This window comes from Lolium rigidum, chromosome 2, assembly GCF_022539505.1.
Source record: "Lolium rigidum isolate FL_2022 chromosome 2, APGP_CSIRO_Lrig_0.1, whole genome shotgun sequence".
NCBI lineage: Eukaryota > Viridiplantae > Streptophyta > Magnoliopsida > Poales > Poaceae > Lolium > Lolium rigidum.
Genome location: NC_061509.1, coordinates 273,850,702 through 273,867,648, shown reverse-complemented (window position 1 = coordinate 273,867,648; position 16,947 = coordinate 273,850,702). Strand labels below are relative to the sequence as shown.

The 16,947-nt window shown below is 45.1% G+C and overlaps 1 protein-coding gene across 1 annotated transcript; it reads right to left on the bottom strand.

Annotated features, from left to right (window-relative positions):
• Positions 1-10,135: 10,135 nt before the first annotated feature.
• LOC124690954 lies at positions 10,136-13,035 on the bottom strand. The gene is made up of 2 exons (XM_047224264.1): positions 11,277-13,035; positions 10,136-11,160 (listed from the first exon to the last, which is right to left on the bottom strand). Exons 1-2 carry the CDS (start codon positions 13,033-13,035, stop codon positions 10,136-10,138), a joined length of 2,784 nt encoding a protein of 927 aa, XP_047080220.1.
• Between the last annotated feature and the right edge of the window lie 3,912 nt (positions 13,036-16,947).

Genomic DNA, 16,947 nt, shown 5'->3' with positions numbered 1-16,947 from the left:
AAAAACAGCAGAAAACAACGAATCGGCTCTTCGGCATCTTGTTAATAGGTTAGTTCCAGAAAATGCACGAATATGACATAAAGTGTGCATAAAACATGTAGATATCATCAATAATGTGGCATGGAACATAAGAAATTATCGATACGTCGGAGACGTGTCAGTGACCTAGCATACCACTGCATGGTGTAGTATGCAAGTCTGATATAACACCAATGAAACACCGTTCCACTAGTATTATATCGCTTAGAGTGGTACAACAGAAACATATGCGGGTCCAAGGCATGTCTATAGAATTACATACGGACTACGTTACGGAAGATCAGACACAGCCACCTACTTTACAATGAAGTAAAACTGCAAATAAACTCCAGGAGAACGACTCGTAGTCTAATCCTAACACGAACTCTATTTGTAGAGTATTTAACTAGCTATAGAGGCTATGGAAAGATTCTAGCTAAATAGGAGCTAGGTTCAGGAAGCGAGTTCCCTTCTATGGCTAAACTAGGTTTTCTCCTTGTTAGATGTGGTATCTGACTCCTCTGACAGGGTCCTGTCTCTTGAAGTAGTTGTTGACTCCTCGGCCTTCGAGTTGCACTGCAGATCCTCCTTCGATGCTTCCATATCTAAGCAGGGGATTTAAGAGTGGGATGAGTACGAGCGTACTCAACAAGTTCATTATAGGAAAGAGGTGTTTATTGCACTAGCTACAGCATTAGACCAGAAAGTCTAATACCAATGCAAGTTTTCATAACCATTTCTTCAAAAGGTTGCTTTTATTCGGAAGAACTATGTCCGTCAGCCTTCATCGGTTTACTAGAACTTCATGGAGCTCCTTTCCGGCAGCGTTCGCAGTTCCATATCCCGGAACAGGGAGTGACAGGTCACGATTCATTACACTCTGCAGAGGTGTGTTGCTTTACCCATTAGAGATCTTAACCTTGGTGCCAACCAAGCTGCAGGCTTGTCCACACTTCCTATGGTGTGAGGCCCGGTATAAGGTCTAGCCAATCATGTTCCTCCGCTACCTCGAACACCCACCCTTTGTTGCAAACTCCGACCCTGGGTCCACGCCGGTTCACTTACACCATTTAAGGATGGGCCCCGACCACGACGACAATGCAGGGCTCTACCATACATTCCTACGCCGGTAGGCCGCAACCCATCATAGACCGCAATACCGTGGGGACTTAGGACTCCCCGACCTCACCGCTTGCTCCTTCGGGCGACAAGTGTACTACGGACAATGCCGTGGGGACTTAGGACTCCCCAGCCTCACCGCTTGCCCCCTTGGATTACAAGTGTACTATGGTAAAGCGCATCCGTTGATGAACGAGAGGTGGAAACACTTTTGACTACTCCGTCCCACTCCGGATCTTATGGTTAACACGGGTATTACGGCACAAGAATCACCTGGACGACATTTGTTGTTTAATCCTAGATGGATATAAACCCTTGCAATGGAACCTCCACCATATCAACACAATCCATGGTTCCATTGCCAACCACATAGTCATATTCATAGTTATGAAAATAGTGGTTTTGGTTTTTATGCAATAATGATAATCATAGTACTTTGCAAGTAATTTGATAAAGATACTCAAATGACATGAGCAAGTGATGAACTTGCCTTTCTTGGCTGCAAGATTATGCAGACAAGGTCTTCGATACGCAATAACTCCAAATTCTGAAATAGCATCATCGTCCGGTAAGGACGATGTTTAAAAGATTGGCAAGGATGCAATAATGCATAAGTATGCGATGCAATCGTTCTAAGCGTGACCTAACCCCGATGATTTAGGATTAGTGAGTGGTAATGATTAGTTCAGGGTGTGTTGCACATTTAGAGTGATTCACAAACAAGGTTCTTATTCAGGGTTATGTTGTTTTAGAATCATAAGCAGGTGGTAAAAAGTATAGTAACAATCATACACAACCAGGAATAGTAGTTGTATAATAATTAAAGAGCAGTTGTCAATTTTAATACTACGTGGCATGGTTAGTGATTACTTGTTATATTCTTCAAAAGAATAACTTTTGAAGAACATGTTCTTTAATGAAGAACAAGTATGATAATTAGGTTTGTGGGGGTTCTATGGTTTTCTATGGTTCTAATGGGTTTCTGGAGTAAGGATTAGATGGATCACAACCTAGTTGGATTCATCAACACCTAGGGTTTGTAAGGTTGAGTTGAGCCTAGGCATCTTGATTAATTTATTATAAATAGTTGCTATCAAGGTTGGGTTACCTTGTTGATGATAGCTGGCTATTGGCTATAGGTTCTATTAGGCAGGATTGATGATGATTCCTTATTTTCTTCAAAAGAATAACTTTTGAAGAACATACTTCTTAAGTAATAAGAAGTATTGCAATTAAGGCTGAGGTTGCCTAGGGTTTGCTATTGGATCCACTCAGTAAGAAATGATTGGCTCCTAAATAGGATGGTTCATAATTATGAAGTACTTGTGGGGTTTAGTGAACTATGGTTATGTAATAATAAATATTAGGCATAGATGCTATTGGAGTTCATCACAATGGTGTGATGCTAATTAAAGATGAGTCAGGATAAGATTCTTGGTAATAAGTACTGGGGTTGATCCTATTTGATCATCTAGATAGGATAGGTGTGCATACATGGAATACTGAATTATGGATAATAGGGCTCCTATATTTTATGTGGACATGGCAAGTATTTAATTGCTAATTATGGTTCTATGGATCAAAAGGAAGTACATGATCTCATGTTATATCTAGGGTTTAGGTTTCGGAAACCATTTAGGGTTCACACATGAAATAATGGAGCTAGGGTTCCTAATGGAATTAGGGTTTTAGGAGTCACATGCAATGATTGGGTTGTAATATCATTCCATGTGGAATTTAGGGTTTGCTATTTACCATATAATTCTATTATTAATAACTTCATGTTAAAGTATGTTAAAGTTGAAGTTATTAATAACTTTGAAATAAAATTAACATTGCATTGGACATTTTATTATTTTTGAGCAAATAATAATTAAGGTAATTATTAATCAGGGTTTAATTCCTATTAATAAAGATTTAATAAGTTCCAAATAAAGAAAATTTGTTTTAATGTTTTCTATATTTACTTTACTAGTTTTTTATTTATTTTACTTATTTTGGAAAGTTTTATTAATTATTGAATTTTAACTGAATTTAGGATAAATGAAAAGGCTTATTTATTGAGTTTAAATTAATTAAATTTTTATTAAAAATAAAAATTCTATATTATATTTTTCTTGGGTAGATTTTATTTTTAGGATCATTTTGATATCACATTTACATTTTTCTGAGTTATAATGGATTTTTTTTAACTATTTGCAAAGTTGGAGTAATTATAGGATTTGAATTAAAATGAAAAGATCTGCTAAGCGGACACGGTCTAGAGCTACCCAGGGTCACTGACGGGTGGGCCTATGTCCACGTCAGATGCCACGTGGTCATTGACCGAGTCAAAAATGTAGACGTGGCCGAGGAGGGCACTGCCGGCGAGCCAGTCGTCGACGGCGGCGACTCTGTGGTGCTCCCGTGGATGAGCGAGGGGTTCAATCCGAAGCGGAACAGCGAGGGGAACTCGGGGGTGGTCTCGCCGCCACTTTATGGCCACCGGAGCTTGGCCGGTGACGGTGTACCGCGGCGGCGGAAATATGCGCATGCGGCGATGGCGCTACGATGCCTAATCGAGCAAGGCGAGCACACTGGATGATCGAGGAGCTCACCAGGAGTCTGTAGAACTTGACGGCGAGCTTATTGGCGGACGGCATCGCCGGATTTCGTCGGCGCCGGTGTCGGGGAAGACGAGGTCGTTGGCGACGCTTCTCAGCGTGGCTGCTCGATTCTTTTTGCGGGATTAACAAGTCAAGGACGGTGGTCACGATGGTGTCCACGGCGAGGTTGGGGATGGTCTCTATCGACGGCGAGGTTGATCGGCCGGTGACTAGGGTTTCGGTAGGAAGGGGAAAAATGGAGAGGAGGAAGAAACTCGGGAACGAGAGGTCGTCGCGAGCCTTTATACAACGCCAGGGCGCGCCTCGTCACGCCGTCGGTCGAGGAGGAGCCACCAGCGACGAAGGGAAGAGGAGCACGCCGTTGTGCTGGCGCCCACGCGCGTTGAGAGGATGAGGATGACTTCCTCTCGTTGATTTTTGAACGAAGAGGTAAGTTGGGCTGGGCCAGGCCGTGGTGTTGGGCTGTGCTGGTGGACTGCTGGTGGGCTGTTCGGCCTGGTAAGCTAGGTAAGCCATTTTCTCTATTTTTCTTCTGTTTTTATCTTCTTTCTTATTTTCTGTTTTACAATTCTGTTTTGAATTTAAATTCAATTAGTTTATACCCTGCAGGTAATTTATTCTTTGAACATTTTTATGACTAAATAAAGGGCCATTGTATTTCTGAATTATTCTTGAATAACTATTTAACTTAGGTGATCTTTATTGTAAATTTTGATTAAGCAGGATTTTATGCACTAATGTAATTTTCCTTTCTCTTGTGGATTCAATTCTGTTTTGATTTATGAGAAGTGATACTTTCATCTCAAAGTTTTTCAGAGATTGTTATTATGTCTTGGTTTCCATTTGAGGAATTAATCACTTGCATAATATTTCATGTGAGCAACATTTTATGAAGGTTTTGTAGGTTTGATGATATCCCATATTAAAACTAACATTAGTGTTATGGTCTCATAATCCTTTGAAATACCTAGAGTAAATATTACTCTCCTCAAGGTTGGGTCTTAATTATTTAGGTAAGTGGTTAATAATCACACTTATGGTCTTATTTATAAGATGTATCACAAGGGTTTTTCTCAAGTTTAATAAGTGAAGCATAAGATTTCATTAATATGCCATTCCAGGGTTCTAATGATATTTACCAAAGGGCATATGGTTTGGAACTTAGTTGTGGCTTAGGTTTTAGTCATGATCACCCAAGTGATACTCAAATTAGGGTTGAGATTTAATTCTAGGTTGTAGAATTGAGGTAACACCATATTGTGTTTGCTAGGGTTTAATCTCCCCTACCCAAGGTAATATGGTTACTTACTTAATTGTTTATGTTTTCCTTTAATTACTAAGGACTTGAGAATTGGTTTTATCTTATACCAGTAGATTTCTATTATACTCTTAATCTATTGTTATAGTAACTACAGTTATTACAGTTCTTTTATAGTTAACTTTGGTCATATGAATGGATGGTTTCTCACCATATTAGGTATGGAGTTTTACTCTAAGGTTTTCTTATGTTTCTTAGGTGAAGGATAAGTGGAATGTAGATGTGGTAGAATTCTACTTGTCCTATTAGGGTTTAACTTATCCTCACATACCTCAAGAGCATGATCATGTATTAGGCATGATCAATCTTGTTCTTAATATCTTTACCTCAAGTTCTTAGGGTTTATGATCATCACTCAATTTATAATGTTTAAGGTTTGACTTCCTAAGGTGTTTCTAATGGAATGGTTTTCACTTCCATGATCAAGTGTTGTATTGATCAACTAAGCATAACATCTCTCTTGTAGTTTCTTGGGTGGTCATGTCTATGGTTGTCTCTATAGATTATATCCCAGGAGAATGTCTGAGATATTCTGTTAGGGTTCCACTTAATAATGTTGATATTATCATCTGGGTATATGGATAGTTCTCTCCCTCACATTCAAGTGTTGGCTTTAGCTTTCTTGAGTGTAACACCTTAGCTTGGGCTCTCTTGTAAAGGAATGGTTTATTCTAGGGTTTATGGTGTATTCACCATATCTCAGTAGATATCAAGTCTAAAACTCCACTTGACTATCTTGGTTGAATTAATCTCCTCCTTACTTTATCAATTCATGGATATGGTATTATTCCATGTGATATTAGGTTATCTCACCACTCCAAGGGAAATGATTTACAACCTAATACTTTGGTTCAATGGTTGTCCTCTATTCATAAATAGGTAAAGCTAGAATTGATATGAATGTTCTTTCTCATTTGGGAAGGACTTCAATGCTGACCTAAGGTTATTCTCCAAAGATAATGATGTGGTCACCAATGTCTATGGTTAACATCAATGGGTTCTCTCTCTAGGGACTGTCTTGGATAATATACTAGGGTTCTTCCTAAAGATAAGGATTTGGATATATGGATGTGTATCTAGGGTTTATCTCAAGGTTTGTGTTTGCTTCTTTAGTAATTATTATAGAACTCTCACCTCTCTAGGTTTGATGTATAACAATATGGAATAGAGAAGGATATATATTTCTTGAGTGGATCTCCTTGTTATAATTCCAATGTGGAAGTGGAATGAATACCATGAGGTTTCATGGTAGGATCATAGATTAGTCTTAGGATATGGAAAAGATAAGTGAAGAATAGTTTCTTCATTTATTGTTACTTGATTTCCAATTAAATGGAAGTTCATATGTTATGGCAAGGAATATCATGTTGTAATCTTTTATAAGATCAAGCAATTGATCATTGAGTAAAGTGTTGTTGTGTTGATTATTAGTTCCATTTGATCTAACCCCTTAGATCAAATTATCTCTACCCAAAACAAGGTTTTAGCAAAGTCACTTTGAGGTTTATAGCGCTTGACTTGATGAGCTACTTCAATTACACCAATGTCAAGTGAAACTTCAGTTACTGTGACTGTTTTACTTTAAAGCGCGAAAATTCCCCAGATTTTCTATGCATGAATGCAATGCACACATCTGTTTCCTCTATTTTTGTAACCCCAAAACCTGGGATATATATTACACCCTTATAGGTCGTGCATTCATTAGGGGAGCATATAGAGGGAAAGATGCTTTTTGATAGACACAAGGACGCACAACTACCTTAAATTTAGTCTAGAAATGCATCCAAACATCGTGTCGACATCAAGATGTGGCTGGAAGCCAGCCATACTGATCCTCTAGTCTGTCAACTCTACCAAGGACATCTAAAGTATGGAGTGTAGTTGCTGGTTGTCAACGTGTTTCCCGATGGCTATCTTGCAGAGCTAGATGGTGAAAGAGCATTTCCCTACTTAAATGATTCAACACAAGAAAGGTTTTTCCATGTGCTAATTTGTCCCAGGTACATGTATGGTTTTGCACAAGATGGCGTTGGACACTTGAAGGAGTAGTGGTGTTTGTCGCCCCCTAGTTTTTATAGTGTGTGGGCTGTAGTCATCTCGATGGAAGGAAAGGGGTTTTGTTTTTCACACATGCACAAGACAAACGTTACACCCTCACAACATTCCTATGCTTCAAGTTATCACTATCCCTTTGTGTGTTCAGCCTTTTTCTCAAAGCTGGCAGTTCGGGTGATGTCAGCCTTCTCTTCCTTGGCCATCTGTATCAGTAGTAGGCCAGAATTATGATTAATACCTCTTTCTAGCGGTGTATCCACACCTCCTTAAGAACTCCTTCGTCTATTACAGTTTCATCTTAAAACTTCATAATCCACCCCCTAGGTTGGAATCTCTAGCATCTGGTTCATTCAAATATTTTTAAAAACTCATATTATTACTTGCATTACTAGATTTCATATAAGTATACTTTAATAAAGGTAATTAGGAGCATTAATATATCTTGCAAACTAACTCTCCGTGGTTCGATACTCTTACTTTCGAAACTAGCTACAAACGAACTTTGCAATTGCAGTCATCAATTGCATAAAAGGTAAACATGGAAAAACAATTAAGAAATAAGCATTAAGAGCCACGAGTGTCCTCGAACCATACTGCAATATGTGGACCTCTTAATGTTAAGTCTATAGATGGTTGCTTCATTCATCTCCTTACAGACGACTTTTCCGGCTATGGGTATATTTACCCTATAATTAAGTGATCAATCGGAAGCTTTGGATAAATTCAAAGTGTTCAAAGCCGAAGTTGAGAACCAACTTAACGCAAAAAAATAAAAATTGTACGATCTGATCGTGGAGGAGAGTATTACATTAGGAATGCTCCTTATGGGCAAATTCTAGGACACTTTGCTAAATTCCTAGCTGAGAATGAAATGGTTGCCCATTATTCAATGCTTGTTGAACCTCGAAAAAATGGTGTGGCTGAGTGTCGCAATCGCACGCTTATGGATATGGTGTGTAGCATGCTCAGTCATGCAAGTTTGCCAGTAAACCTAGGGATGGAGGCATCAAAGACGGCTGGACATATTGAAATCTTGCTCCCACTAAGTTAGCATCGAACACACCTTACGAGATGTGTACGTGAAAGAAATCGAGCTTGAATTATTTATGTGTGTGGGGTTGTCCTGCTGAAACTAGAGTTTGTTTTCAATCCAGAACTTAAGAAGTTAGATCCAAAAAAAAGTTAGTTGTTTCTTCTGGATACACGCATAGGGGAAAGGGATATCGTTTCTATTGTCCCGGTCATACCACTAAGTATGTAGAGACTCGGCAAGCGGTATTTTTCGAGGAGAATGAAGTTACGAAAATAAGGAAGGTCGATCTTGAGGAAAAGTGGGTGTGTTCTCTTTCCCCTACTATGCAAGAGGTCGTGCTACCAATGCAGAGGAGAATCCATTCGCGTGTTGAGACTGGATCTCACAGTTCAGGTCTTCAATCTGATGGCGATTTTGAAACTAATGATAATGGAAATCCAGAAGGTGAAGCAAATCACCAGTCAGATAATGAAGAAGATCCTCATAATAATGATGCCCCTCCACCACCATCTCTTGTGAGAAGATCACACGGAGAAAGAGGGAATGAAAGCCACCTCAGATGATTATATAACTTACATGAGTGAGGCTGTAAATGATATAGGAAAGTTAGAGGATCCAACCTCATATAAAGAGGCCATTAAAAGGTTGAATTCATCGAAGCGGTAAGTTGCCATGGAAGACGAGTTGAAATCTATGAGCTCAAACGATGTTTGGGACTTACAAGACGTTCCTAATGGTGCCAAAAGAGTAGGCTACAAATGAGTCTACAAAACCAAGTACGACTCCAAAGGGAACATCGAAAGGTTCAAAGAAAGATTTGTGGAAAAAGGGTTCACACAGAGAGAAGGAATCGATTACAATGAGACTTTCTCTCATGTGTCATATAAAGATTCTTTTAGGATCGACATGGCTCTGGTAGCTCATTTTGACCTAGAATTGCATCATGGGGATAAACCTAACGATCAAGGGGAAGAATGTTGGATTGATCTGACGGACAAAAGAAGATAGCCAAAACACTTGATGTTAAAAGAAAAAGGAGGGGCCCACAGGACCAACGTCTAGGAGGATCTTTTCTGTACGTCACTTATCTCCTAAACGCCCTGATCGGGGGAACCTTAACCAACTAATGGTTATGCCCCTGTTGTGTGCGCGTATATATAAAGGGGAGCTTCTGGCGGCTGTGAAATCTACAAAGTTAGTGCCTAGCCTTGCTGCTTCCCCAAAATCTTCTGAGGGCTACACGTGTGCACTAAGCGTACAAGCAGCGGGAAGGCTGGAACCTTGCCGTGTTGTACCAAGGCAATGCAGGTGACATCTAGAGGAATCGGGAGGATCTCTAGATCGTCTGCCACCACCAGATCTTCATCACCACTGCTGCACCAAGCTTGTCTCACGCAGGCATTGATGGGATCTTGCCGAGTAATGATCATCTTCTACCCTCTCTCTGTTTTAATGTGCATTAGGTGTTCTAGTCTACCATGCATGATCTTGTGCTACTCTTGATGTTTTGGAGGTAACACTATGTAGATCATCCCAGCGCGAAACCGCACCTTATGTGTCTCCATCTACTTTAAGTTACAGTACTGGTTACAGGAAACCCGGCGGGATCCCGGCATTTTCCCGGGAAGATTTTGCCCCTAGTCCGGAGGTCGGGAAAATAATCCCGGGGGTTTGCTCCTGTTTCTGCCTATTCCCGGCAGGGAATACTTACCCGGGGAAGTTTAACCCGAACAGCCAAACGAACCCTAAAAGGGGAGAGTAAACTGATTCCCAACTGAATACCTCACAAAATGGCAGCTAAGTACAAAATACATTGAGTCTGTAGAGTGCAGGAAGCAAAAGAATTAGACCATCATGTGCAGCACACACAGCGTACGTGCTGATCGAACAAATTGTTTGGAGAGAAGTTAGCATACACGCAAATGCGATGCAGCCCGTAGTTTTATGCAATGGGATCGATCAATGTCTTCAGAGACGATACACTCATCAGAAGGCGCTGCAGTTCTTGGGCAAGCCAGTGACGTGGTCGACGGAGACGAGCTGCGTGGCGACGCAGGTGATGACGTCCTGCCGGAGCTTGGCGCCGGCGGACTTGAGCCCCTTGATGGACACGGGCTGGTTGAACAGGTTGAGCACCGGCAGCTTGGACGCCGGCGGCATCTTGCCGGACGGCAGCAGCGGCGCGAAGTCGTCGGCGACGAGCGGCACCTCGAAATCCCCCTTGTCGTGCTTGAGCTTGTTGTCCTTGGCGCTGATGTGGGCGCCGGGCTCCATGTGGTTGGTCGAGAAGCTGGTCTGGTTGGGGAAGTTGGGGTAGAGGCTGACGTACCCGCGCAGGTACATCATGTCGATGAGGAACTTCTTCCACGACGCCTGCCAGCCGTTCGTCCGCGACTTGGGGATCTGCACCGGGTTCGTCTTGGCGTCCTCCGTGAACCTCGCCGCCATGTACGCGTAGAACTCGCGCCAGTGCTTGGGGAAGAAGACGGCGCCCCAGCTGCAGGGGAGCTGGTGGAGGTACGGCGTGTTGGCGCCGAGCTTCGTCTTCCCGAAGAACTCCGTGGGGTTCCACCGCGGCCGCTCCTTGATGACCTCGACGAGCCGGGGCGTGTAGAGGGAGATGGAGGAGAGCTCCGGCAGGGACACGGTGGGGTCGTAGCGGTAGGCCAGCAGCGCGTACTTGACCCACAGGTAGTAGTAGGGGGACACCTCGATGTCGTCCTCCAGCAGGAGCCCGTAGTCGTCGTCGTTCGCCGGGTACCAGCTCTCGCTCACGGCGCGGATCAGCCCGCCCTGGATGATGCGGCGGCGCAGCGTCTTCCCGCCGTGCGGCCAGACGAAGTTGTTGACCGTGTTGAGCGTCGCCGCGTCCACCTTGCTGTCCATGTTGAAGCTGATCGGCACCTCGTCGCCCAGGTAGTATGCGTTCCGGAGCGACGTCAGCAGCCGCTGCAGGGACCCCGCGCGCGTCTGCGTGATGATGTTCACCGAGATCCTCATCTTGTTCCAGTCTGCGCGCCAAGAATTGATTCATCACGACATGATCAATCGATGCAGTGCCTAGTGTTTGATGAAATGCAAGAAAATGATGATTGATTTGACGAGGATAAAGGGTTGATATGTTTACTTGGGAGCGACGCGGGGCGTAGGGTGGCCATCCAGAGCACCTTGGGGATGGTTCTCCTGGGGAGGAGGACGAGGGCGGTGTGGTTGACGGCGGCCTCGGTCGCCATGCGGAGCGCGTCCTCGACCTTGCCGTCGATGTCGGCGACAGCCACGACCACGCTGGGGTTGTGCATCTGAACGAGACCGCGCATGCTCGAGTACACGGCCTGAAGCACGGGCACCTCCGACCGCGACGGACCGGAGATCGCCCCGACCGCCAGGTCGAACACCTTGAACCGCCGCTCCTTGCACACCACCTTGGGCCACTTGAGCACCGCCGCGGCCTCCTCGCAGGGGCAGTGCCCGCCGCCGGACACCACGAGGTACGCCTTGCGTCCGGGCGTGGTGCGGAACTTCTCCATCAGCGGCGCCAGGGCTCTGACCTCGCTCAGAGAGTGCGCGTAGAAGAGCGCGTCCACCTTCTGCGGGTGCATGGCCGCCCACTGCGTGACGTACCCGGAGGTGAGCGCGCGCCACCACTGCTCGTCGCGCACCTGCACAATGTCCTTGAAGATAACCGTCGTCTCCGACACGTACGCCAGGCGGTGCTCGCTGTCCCCCCACGTCTCCTTGTCGCCGGCATCGACGGGGAGCACGAAGGAGCCCGCGCCCATGTACTTCTGCAGCTGGTAGCTCAGGTGCAGGTCCTCGCCGGTCATGAAGGTGAACGGCGTCTCCACGAAGAGCGTCTTGACGAGCTCCGTGGCGAGGAACCATGAGCTGGACAGGAAATCCACCTGCACGATCCTGTCGACAATGATGTCGTAGGCTGGGTCGGGGAGGTAGAGCCCGGCCTCCTTGGACCGGAACTTGCGGTAGCTCGGGAAGGTGAAGTCCTTGCCCCGGAACGGGAGGATGCGGCCGATGCTGCCGAGCACGGAGTTGCGGTACTTGTCTGTGCCGGCGACGTGGCAGAGGATCTCGAGCATGCGTGTCCCGGGGATCATGTCGTCGTCGAGGACGTACACGAAGTCAGACTCCGCCTGCAGCGCCATTTGGAACCGGCCGTAGTACTTGAAGTCGTAGCCGGAGGCGACGAAGCTGATGCGGGAGTCGTTGTAGCTCTCGACGATGCGGCGGAGGGAGGCCTCATTGGGGCTCCCGAAGGCGAGAACCCAGGCGCGGTGGAACGGCAGCGTCTGCCGCCGGAGCGTGTCCAGCTGCGCGCACAGCGTGCGCCGCTTGAAGTGGTTCAGGATCACCGTGACCCGCGGCCGGGACGCCGGGTCGTCGTCGGAGAGCTTCCAGCGGGACCGCATGTGGAGGAGCTCCGGGAGCGTCTCGGCGGCGAAGGAGCGGCGCTGGAAGGCGAGCACCTCGTCGTAGAGCTCGCGCTTGAGGCGGATCATGAGCGCGTCGGTGGACTTCTTCTGCTCGAACTCGATGGTCTCGTGCTCGCACACCTCCTGCAGGGACAGCAGCGGCGGCCCGCCCTCCTCCCCGCCGGCCATGATGCTCTGCTTCCATCGCTGCGCGACGCGGGCGGCCCACGCGAAGTCCGGCTTGCCGCGGAGGTCCACGGCGGGGCTCATGTAGTAGAGGAGGAAGGTGGCGTAGATGGCGAAGGCGAGCTGGAGGCAGGTGAGCGCCGCCACCAGGCGGGACGAGTGCCTCGCCACCGACGAGCGGCCGGTGACCGTCCTCGGCTTGACGCCGACGTAGTCGCCCAGCTTGTCCTCCAGGGAGTCGTTCTTCACGATGTGCGCGCGGGTGATGCCCATCGCGACGATGGCGGGAACTCGCGCCCACTGCCGAGGTTTGAAAAACTAGTGAGTCTGACTTCACTTATGCCGCTGACTTGCTTAACTAGCATGCAAAATGCAAAAGTCTCTGCTACTTTAAACTGCATGCAAGCTAGGTAGGCACGATGAGTTGCTTAATTACTCAGCGATAGCGCCTGATTTGCATGATCGGTGCAGTAGGAATTCAGCAAAGCGGGCAACCGGTTCAGACAAGAACAAGCAACATACATCTTCAGAAAAAAAAAGGACGGTAAACAGGTATAGAGATGTGACTTGCTTGGAATTAAGAAACACTAATTACCTTAACTGAAGGCAAAATGCCAGCAAGAAACGCTTGATCTTCACAACAAGGACATATATGTTTGGTGAGGCAGATCAAAACCGGTATGACAATGCCAAAACAACAGTACTTTGTTGGCCGCGGCTACTGAATCTGGGCAGGGCATCAAAGGCTAATCCTCTGAAGAATCAGAGGCAAACTGAACAATGTAAGATAGAAGGAATGATCAAAGGAAATAAGATACAGGAGATCGATTAAGTCGATCACCACAGTCACAGAAGAGGACTAGTCTATTGTAGCTAGTGTGTGATCATAGCTAGGCGCCTAGGCTGTGATGCATTGCGTGCCCTCCCATTTATAAGCTAGCAATGGCGATAGACAAGCCAGCAGCAGCGAGGCATCACGACGACGAGTGTGAATAAAGCGAACCGAGCATGCACAAATAGGTCAATCGCCTTGCATGGAAAGATGAACACAGTGCTAACCTAGCACAACATATCAACACAAATTCGCACCCTTTGCACCAGTCCAAGCATCCGCTGTGGACTGTGGTGAGTGAAAAAAAAATTAGAATTTTTTTGACGAAAAGTGAAATACTTATATGGCATGTACAATGATACATAAAGAGAGCCTTTCCTTAGCCCTCCATATCACAATAAAAAAAGTTGTACAATGACTATTTCTTATTGTCATTCCTAGCAATTAAGAGAGTTAATTAAATTTATTGTAAATTGTGTTAATAAGATAAATCAAATGGTACAATGGAGAATACTCTTCTCTTGCTACATGAGCCCGTCGTGGACCTCCACAATGGAGAAAATCTAGTAGGTTTTAGGGTTTAGTATTATAGGGCACCACATTTTGGTTATAGGGCACCATATTTCGAAAAGTGTCTTTAGCACATGAGCACCAGTGCTCCTGGTGCTATAAAATCATATTATTTGAATTTCAAAAAAATTGAAATTAAATATCTACATACATATAGACATTCCAAAGATATGGTAAATTTTTTAGAGAAAAATATGTTATATTTTGAGCTATACAAAAAAAAAACAAATTTCTAACAAATATACGTCCCTATACGTAGCTATAAATTTGTTTTTAGCTCAAAATACAATGCAACTTTTACCAAAACTTCTCACGAGTATTCGGAACATATATATGTATTCATGTAATAAATATGATAATTTTTTAAATACAGATACATATTTTTTTAATATTTAAAAAACTGAGAGCACTGGTGCTCATGTGCACCAAATGCTCACTCACCATATTTGTATTATAGGGCACCAAAAAAATGTTTTTTGCTTTTCCAGATGCCATAAAACCCGGGCCGCTACTGCAGATGCCCTATTTTAGGGCACGATGTCGATTGAAACTAGATATTGCAAACTTTGACAATTTGAATTTAAACATTAGAACAACGATTTGGACAGTAAACTGCATCAATTCAACCCGAAGTTCGACAATTCGATCTGAACTTTGACAATTTAAACTAAACCAACACTAATTCGACTCTAAAACTAAACCTAATCCCACTCGAATTCATCGTCGGTGGAGGTCCACCTCTCCTCGAGGCTCGACGAGGAATTCACCTCCACCACCATCGACGGTCTAGCCTCCTACGCCTCCTAGTTCAACGCAGACGGGCCAGCCTCCTCCTTCTTTTTCCTCGCGGCGAGGCCGGCGTAGAAGTCGAGTTTCGCTGCACGAGCACTGGGGTCTCTGAGCGGAGGCGGGCCATGCGGCCTCGTCGGTCTGTGGCGTGTGGAGCTGCTTCTCCGCCCGACGGTGCTCCTTCTCCTCCTCCATGGAGACATACCAATTGTCGTCCGGCACGTGGAACTTCGCCTGCTCCTCGTTCGACACCTCCAGGAAGTTGAGGTGGCGGCGGTGGAGGCCGAACCTCGAAACGGCGAGGTCGTTGCCTCCTCTGGGTGGTCGAATGTGCCCATCCACCACTGGCAGATCACCATCGTGCGTGATTTTGCTCTCTCGTTTTCTTAAAAACAGTTTTTATAGCACGGGTGCTAATATAGGGCATCGGGCGGGAAGGATGTGCACTGGGGTGCATGTGCACCCGGTTTTGTTAAAACTGGAAAAATCTACTTAAAATTTTCAAAAAGTTTTGAAATAATTTTTTTTCATGTACATATTATGTTGATACTTACTTGTGCAAGTCTGCACGAAAAAAATATGATTGTATGTACATATTTGAAATAATTTTTTAGAACTTTCAATATAGGGTGCATGTACGCCCAGGTGTAACTGGGTATTTCCCATCTATTAGTGATGCTCTAAGAGCATCTCCAGTCGCGTCCCTCAAAAAACGTCCGGTATAAATGATTGGGGGACGTTTAGGACCGCGCCGGACAAAAAGAGACTAAAAATCTGTACAAAAAAGAGACCCTTTCCAGTCGCGTCCCTCAAACAGCGTCCGGATGCATGCATTTTAATAGAGGGGACCACCCCATATTGGGAAAAGTAGGTGAGAGAAAGTGTGGGGAAAGAGACTAGCATGTGGGGACTAGGGGCTGCATCCATGCGTCCGGACGCTGTTTTTGTGTCCGGCGTCCCCGGTAGAGTCTCTACCGGGGACGCCGGACACAAAATGAGGCGCTAATTAGCTTTGGGGGACGCGACTGGAACGCGTTTTTCTCCATTTTTGTCCGCCGTCCCTCAAACGTTATTTGGGGGACGCGACTGGAGATGCTCTAAGCGATCATATTTTAAGACAGCTTTCTCTATGTCCATTATTCTCTTCTAACTAAGCAAAAAATTCAAGAGAAGGCTCCTGTCATCCCATTGTATAGGGCATATATGCCTTATAAATAAGCTAGATTTTCATTCTGTACATTGTGGCAGCTAGTGGAATGTGATTTTTTTTTCTCGTGTCAAGCTCACACAGGTCTAATTCATCGTTTGACACGCCCGGTCTTCATTGATCACAGTTGTTCCACCTTTCATCTCCCTAATTTGACGTGAAGGGAAGCTTAGAGAGTTGTCGAGGTAGTAATTAGCAACGTGACAAACACCAAACTAGCACCTAGTCCTCTACTCGTATTTGTTTGAATTACAGAACCAACACGTACAGTACAACCCGATCGATCGGTTCCGAAGAAAGAAATGGATGCTCATTCGTGATCAACCGAAAATGTCAAACACGTAGCGTGAATCGTCGCTAACACAGGGGTACAATACAGTCTGCCATCTTACTACGGGCTAAAGTTTCTCCAATATTTGCTACTACATGCGAAGGGACGAAGGAAAGGGAAGCAAAAGCGCAGGCTGCATTGCAGGTATTACAAGCGACCACATTGGACCACCGGCATTCGTGGATCTCGAGGCATGTACGTAGGAGCACCGGACGGCATGTCGCGTGTGTGCGCGTTGCGATCGAGTTTGCTGCAGTTTGAGGGCAAAGATGCTAGTTTTGTGTGGGAAAAAGATATTTTCATCGGTCTCTGAACCCCAGCCAATGGATTGACATACAAACAACAATGCCAACCCTAGCCGTCGGCGGGGTGAATTTTTCACCAAATTAATCTTCTCCCCGGCTATCCGACCTCATTTAAATCTGAGATCAGAAATGTATAACTAGTGCAACGTGG